The 7,643-nt window shown below is 40.2% G+C and overlaps 1 protein-coding gene across 1 annotated transcript; it reads left to right on the top strand.

The window, feature by feature from the left end:
- Positions 1–346: 346 nt before the first annotated feature.
- LOC102708765 (O-fucosyltransferase 1-like) lies at positions 347–7,337 on the top strand. Its single transcript, XM_015842994.2, is given in 9 exon segments — positions 347–472; positions 3,057–3,138; positions 3,236–3,306; positions 3,436–3,524; positions 4,070–4,193; positions 4,284–4,567; positions 4,930–5,059; positions 6,728–7,284; positions 7,286–7,337. Coding segments are annotated over 9 exon segments (1,491 nt in total). The 5' UTR covers positions 347–370.
- Positions 7,338–7,643: the final 306 nt, after the last annotated feature.

Genomic DNA, 7,643 nt, shown 5'->3' on the forward strand with positions numbered 1-7,643 from the left:
CCATCGAAGCTCACGTCGCTCCCGGAGTGAAATGAGATCTACTCCTCGTACGCTAATAAACCCCCATTAATCCCCTGCTCCCCTTCCTCCGCGCCGACAAAACCCCATCCCCATCCCCCCTCGCGATTCCCCGCCCGATCGCCGTCGCCGTCGCAGCCGCCGCCGCCAATGCGCAGGTACGAGGAACCTCACGCGCACAGGCTGACGAACGGCCCCTCTTCCTCGTGGGGGCGTTGGTTGCCCCTCCTCCTCCTCCTCCTGGAAACGGTGTGTCTGATGGGTGCGGTGCAGGGGAGGGGAGGCCTGGCTCCGGCGCGGCGGAGGCGGAGGCGGCCGCGCCGGAGGCGGCGCGGGGAAGTCGCCGCCGCGGATGTGCGTCGCGGTGGCGGTGCTCGTCGCCGGCACCGTCTGGCTCTGCGCGACCTCGGGGGACTTCCTGGGTGGTGGTCGCTCCGGCGGCTACTGGGTTCAGGTGCGTACGTGGGAGGAGCTCTTCCTCCTTGATCTTTTCGGGGTTTGCTTTGTGTGTTCTGTTGTGGCAATGCTGATGTTGTGGTGGTGGGGTGGTCTTGGATTTGGACAAATTTGACAGGAAGGAATCACTCGATAGAGCTATATAGAGTAACTGCCGTGTTGGCGTTCCGAATAATTGATATTGGATTGGATCCAATAGCTTAGATTTCGCCGTTCTGAATAGTCGCACATAAATAATAGCACAGATAAATTTCTTATATAAACCTGAAAAATTCGAATGTTCAGATTCATCCTACATGTTGAGATCGAACATTGATAAAATTGTACTCCTAGAAGATAATATACTGATGGACAACTCCAATTGATTAGTTTCTCGATATCTGAATGAATTTTACATTGATTGTTTTCAGCTTGTGCAACTCTGTGCTTCACTTATAAAGTCATGAGTTCTTTTGGAATGTTTGGATCATTGCAACATGGTTAATTCGTTAATGACGACACAGACTGCATTCTTTGATTGAAAAAACTTGTCTCACCGTGAGTAAAAATTGCTACCACTTTTAGACTAGGACCAGATGGTGGAGTGTGAGCACTAGGTAGAATTGTGCATGTGATGCTAGTTTGTTTGGTATATCATCAGCTGTTAGCTTGGGTTGGTTGGAAATAATTTTTGGACCAAACCATCTTGTGAATCATTGAGGTTATTCTTGGTTCATGTGTTCAGAATTCTTTATTTTGGATTTTTGAATTCCTGATTGTTCGGAAATATTAATTTGCACAAAGGTTGGTGTGATTTGGTGTAACATTTTACAAAATGCTCAAACTAGTGCAACATTTTACGTGAAGCCTGTTAACCAAGGCCGAATGAATAAATCTATATTAGGTAATTAGAATATTTAGTGTTGTCTAGAATGCCAACTAGGCAAGGGTAAGATGATTAGGCAATGTTGTGTAGACAAGATATGGTATCGTTGAACGGTTCTGTTTTTTTGTCATGGAGGTTGCTTACTAGAATTTGTTTGCATATAATTTTTTTTACATTTATAGGTCTTGATGGTGATCATGGTTAAGGAAATCATTAGACACTAGTAGAGTAGCAAGGCTAGCATATAGTGCCTAGGGGCAGCTTGATGATGCCTAGGAGGCTAGGACCAGGCCGACGTGGGGCTTTCAAGCAATTAGCAAGAATATGACATGAAAGAAAGACAGTATTAATATAACAATACTAGAGCCTTCAACACACTGGAATCACCTAATGCACCATGAAATGCCAAATTGCAGCAGATACTTGGCACCTAGCAGTCCTAGCTCTGACTTGTAGGACACTAGGTGATGCCGAACCATCGTTGAAATGCATCATGGAACATAGGGAACAACATAGAGAAAACAAAATATCCTTTCCAGGATGGATCCCTTCATATCTCTCTCTCAGCTGGTTAAAGCCAAAAACCTCTGATAAGCCAAGCTGGACGACTGGATATACCCCCTAATCAGCACTAAGGCTGTGTTCTGCAGCAGCCATCCCCAACATTTACTCCCTTGTTTTATGCGTGCACACTTCCCGAACGGCTAAACGATGTATTTTTGCAAATAAATTTTATAGAAAAGTTGCTTTAAAAAAATCATATTAATCCTTTTTTCAAAATTTTTTATAGCTAGCACTTAATTAATAATGCCCTAATAAACTACCACATTTTAGGTGCACGGGAGAAGGGTTCTTAAACCCCTCTCCCGAACACAGACTAAGATACTCAAATTAGCTCATGTGGATTTCTTTGACCTTGGTTCTGATGTGCTGCTCAAGTTATTATACCTGTTCTAGCGTTTTAAAAGTTGCACTGAATTAAATCACCTTGCAAGGTCTTGCACCAAAAGCATAATTTACTCTTGCAAATTAATGCACTATTTGATCATTTTTTGTGTTTTCTTTTACTCCTGCTTAGAGTTGATCAGTCTCCATGCTGACCCCTCAGTTAAAACAGAAAAATCAGACTATTTTTTTAGAACAAAAGTCAGATTAATTTGGTTTAAATTTAATGTGGTCATTTCAAAAGAAGGCAATCATCATGGAACAGTAGTTAAGAATGATGGTATTCCGTGCTTCAGTGCTGAATTAAGATGCCTTTTGCATACTACAGGCTGCTGCTGTGCATGTGTTTCCTTTAAAATTGCATCAGTGCACTGGAAAGTACACAAAAAATACATTAATGTTCACACATATCAAACTCTATGTGCTAGTAAGGTCAATTGACTGTTGAGAGGAATTGTTACTATTTTTTTAAAAAAATATTAAAATTTCATCTTTCTCCTATTATGTTTGTTTCACATTATAAAATGTTATGTCCATTCCTAGATTCCTATGGATGTAATGAATCTAGACACATAAAATACATTCATTAATCCATCAATGAATCTAGGTAAGGCCAAAATATCTTATATTATGGAATGGAGGGAGTACTTTTCTTTTGTGTTTACACTGTAAGTCTGTAATGATGAATAAAACTTCAGTTATTGGCAATTAAGATTTATAATCAACTCTCTAATGTACTTATATATCTAATCATATGTGGATATAATTCAAGGATGTTGATGTGAATATGTTGTGGACGACTGCTGGTTCGAATGGTTGGAGGGCATCTTCTGCACCACGCTCTTATTGGCCACGTACGTTTCAACGTTTATCTTTGCAATATTTGTAATTATTGTTCTGTGCACTAATTGAATAATGTTGATAATCCAATGTGCACATCTTAATTTATAGCCCCTCCAGCTGAAACTAATGGATACTTGCGTGTTCGATGCAATGGTGGATTGAATCAACAGAGAAGCGCTGTACGATTTGGATGACTTATTTCAGTTCTATGTAATTGGTGGCACATTATATGATAGTTCTTGACATTTCATAGTATGCAAAATGGGCTCTTGCAGAACTGATACATTTTATTTTATCTCTTTTTGTAGATCTGCAATGCTGTTGTTGCAGCTCGTATAATGAATGCTACATTAGTTCTACCAGAGCTTGATACAAATTCTTTCTGGCGGGATGAAAGGTATGTTGTTGTCTGAAAATGGTTAACAACATGGTACATGTGGTTTTTACCTGATCACTGGTTTCCTTGTAATGTCAAGTGCATGTTGCATTTCACATGATCACTGGTTTTCTTGTTATTCTTGACTATTTTGTCTTTCCTTGGCTGATGAGTACCTTAATCTACGGAAAAATAATTCCAAAAGTTCTTTGGATTTTATTGTAGTGTTTTGTCACCTCAACTCTGTTTGATAGTTTCTGTATGCTGCAAATGCTGTTTACATCTGTGCTAGTAAATATTGCCTTATAATATTGAGCATGTTTCCCCTGTTGCTGTTGATCAGATTTTCTACATCTTTTGAATGGTCTTATATGTGTCAAATAGTCAGATTCAGTGAAGTATTTCTTTGGGTACATCATGAGGACTATTTATTAATTTAGAATACAATTTTACTTAGCCTCTGAAAGGCGATTTTTTTGTATGCTCCAACAATAATTGTTATTCTGTTTGTGCTAGTTTTTTTGTGTTTATATTTATGTACTTTTGTCATTTATATATATCTCCAGTGGTTTTCCAGGTATCTATGATGTTCCCCATTTTCTGAAGACTTTAAAACATGATATTCGTATTGTTACAAGTCTGCCTGAAATTATGTCAAAAGGGAAGGCCAAGAAGCTGAAAGCTCATAAGGTTTGGATGTAATCTTTGTGCAGTTTAGGTAAATTTGAAGAATTTCTCATCTGTATCTTATTGTGAGACAAGCTTTTCAATTTATTTCAGATTCCTCCACCTAGAGATGCCCCATTAAGTTGGTATACAACATTTGCTTTGGAAGAAATGAAGAAGTATGGGGCTATATATTTAACTCCTTTTTCGCATCGCTTAGCAGAAGATATTGATGATCCAGAGCTCCAGAGGTTGAGATGTCGAGTGAATTACCATGCACTACGGTTTAAGCCACATATCATGAAAATTAGCAACGAGATAGTAAACAAGCTACGGTCTGAAGGACACTTTATGTCAATTCATCTTCGATTTGAGATGGACATGCTTGCTTTTGCTGGGTATGGAACATTTACATAAACTATTTGTACATCACATCATTTATATAATTTTCATTCCTTGGTTCTTACGAATATCACACAGTAACTTACTTTTGCAATCGTGAGTATTAGTTTCATTTGTTGAATTGACAAAATGATTGCATTCTGCATATGCCCAAAAATTGATGTGCTAGTATTTCATTGTAGTTTCAGAAAATTTCTCAGTGGCTGGATAACCTATGCAGGCAATTCAATATATGTTCTGGTTACCTTTTAATTTAGTTATGTGCATGTATTTGACTGAATTCTATAAAAGACATTTATATATTAATAGGTTGATCAAATCATATGACATGTATACTAATATCTAAATGCCATTGCAGGTGCATTGACATATTTACACCAGAAGAACAGAAAATTCTGATCAAATACCGTGAGCAAAATTTTGCGAAGAAAGAACTTATTTACAGAGAAAGAAGACTCATAGGGAAGTGCCCTTTAACTCCAGAAGAGGTAAAGCAAGTTTCGTTCCTAGCTTTTATCTTAATAGCTGAATGAATTCCCATGCTTTCTCACAGATAAAAACAATATAATATTTCCTAAAATAAATGAAAATATATTTTTCCATAAAATGTGTTACATATATTTTTTCTATAGGAATATTCACCTTAATTCGATGTATGTGTGGCAACCCATTTTGATTTGACTATTAAAAAGTTCAGGTGGTAATTTGCAATATTTACAAGGGAAGTAGGTGGGGTGGCAGATTCAGTGGCACCACCAATACCTTATATGAATGTCGTATTAGCTAAATGTCTATGCGTTGCAAGGAATTTAAAAAAGATTACTTGATCATACTTCATAAAACCTATATACATGTATGTCAAGCTAACATTGGCCTATATTGATCATCCCTACAAACAAATACATCTCCTTTTTGTTTATTTTTCTAATTTGTTATGCCATGTATATACATATATTTTATTAAAATATAATTTTTGCCCTGAGTTATTTTCTGATAGATAGCATATCCATCCTGAAACCGCATGAAAAAAGAGTAAATTCAGATCGGCTACTTCGTCCCATGTGCTGGCTGCATGCCTGTGCTACAGCCCAGGTAGCTACCCGCCACCCCTTTGACCTAGCCTCAACTAGCAGATGCAGCATTGCGGCAGCAGCAGCAGCAGTGCCTCCTCTGCTCCTAATTCTCCATTGTGATCTCTCTCCTCGTGATATGGAAGCTGCTGGAGGCGGTGGGAGCTGCTGGCCAGCTGCAGAGATTCCAGGAGTTGACAAGCTCCGAGATCCAGCCAACGGGTGGCATCAGTGCTAGGTGATGAGGTTGCAATTCCAGGAGGCAGCGAGGCTGGAAGCCATGAAGTCTGTTGCCATAAGCTCACCGGATCTGGCCGCCTTGAGCTGCTGGGTTACCGAATCAAGCCACCCTGACATCACGGACAGTGTCGATAACCTCGTACCTCTGCCAACCCTGGGCCATGTCCATGCACCTCACCCACCTTCATCTCCTCCATGGCATCGAGATGGGGTTTCCCTCCCCTCCATGGTGATGAGGTCGGGCAAGATCAATGTTTCTGGCTTTCTGCCTCCCTCCTTGCTAAACAGCATCGTAAACTCATGGTGTGGGTAGAGAGTGATGGGGGTGGGAGCAGATTGGAGATGGACGAACAGGTGCCTCCCCTCCCCACTATTTCTGGGTGGCAGATTCACTGCCACTGCCCTTGCTTTTTCTTAAAGGAGTATAGTTAAGTATAGATAGGCTGATCTACTGAACTCAATTCAACCATACTACATCATAACATTCTGTAAATATAGGATTTTGGATTTGCAGGTCAAGTTAGCCTTTAAATGGATAGTTAAAATTAACTTGGTTTGGTCTCAGAGTCTATATCCTTAATAGTGAACCTGTGGGCTTGATGTCAGAAGTTTGTGTTGGTTCATTGGCAATTAAGTGAGATAGTCATATAGCTATTTAAAACATGGTTTATGCTTCTCTCATTTTTTTCTCTTTTATGAGAACTATCTTTGCCTAACAATTACCTTCTGTGCATAAATTGTGTAAAACAGGATGAGAATATTAGGATGTAAAATGATCCAAACAATTTAACAGACTGTTAACCCGTATTTAGATGTAGACGATCTGATCTATTTAGTGTTATGCAGGTCGGCCTTATCCTTCGTGCTGTTGGTTTCGCCAATTCAACCCGCATTTATCTTGCATCTGGTGAGATATTTGGTGGTGATCGTTTCATGAATCCATTTAGGGCAATGTTTCCTCGACTAGATAACCACTCTTCAGTTGGACCTGAAAAGCTGGAAGAAAATGCTCGAGGCTTGGCAGGATCAGCAGTAGATTATATGGTCTGCCTCATGTCAGATATTTTCATGCCCACGTACGATGGCCCAAGCAACTTTGCAAATAACCTCATGGGCCACCGCCTCTATCATGGTTTCAGAACTACAATAACACCAAACAGGAAGGCCCTTGCCCCTATATTCATGGACAGAGAAGAAGGCCGTGTAACCAGTTTCGAGGACCGAGTCAGGCAGGTCATGTTCAACACAAACTTTGGTGGTCCACACAAGCGCATTCACCCGGAGTCGTTCTATACAAACTCATGGCCTGAATGTTTCTGCAATATGAACCCAAAGAATCCAGCCGACAAATGCCCCAGTGATGATCCACATGAAGTTCTAGATGGTCAGTTGCAGAATGAAGACTGAAGATGCAGACTTCAATACCAGTACCCAAACCGAAGAGACTATGATCTAAGTGAGATCAATCTGATCTATTACTTCAGCGACCAGAACGCAGCATTGTCGCGTGTCACCCTGTTGCCAACTTGCCATTGCTGGGTCAAGTACTAATGTGAATCTGAAATGACTATCAAAGGAAGAACAGTTCATCAGGAAAGACTGCGTGGTGGTTTTGATCAGTTCAGTTAGTTTGGGGCTGGCGAAGACATGCTGAAGATCGATTGGCTGGCTGTATAGTATTATGTTAGTAATTATGAGCAAGACGTTGGGCTGTAGGCTAGTACTTCTCGTGGGCGTCTATTGATGTAGCGCAGCTAAAGAC

Source organism: Oryza brachyantha, chromosome 12, assembly GCF_000231095.2.
Source record: "Oryza brachyantha chromosome 12, ObraRS2, whole genome shotgun sequence".
NCBI lineage: Eukaryota > Viridiplantae > Streptophyta > Magnoliopsida > Poales > Poaceae > Oryza > Oryza brachyantha.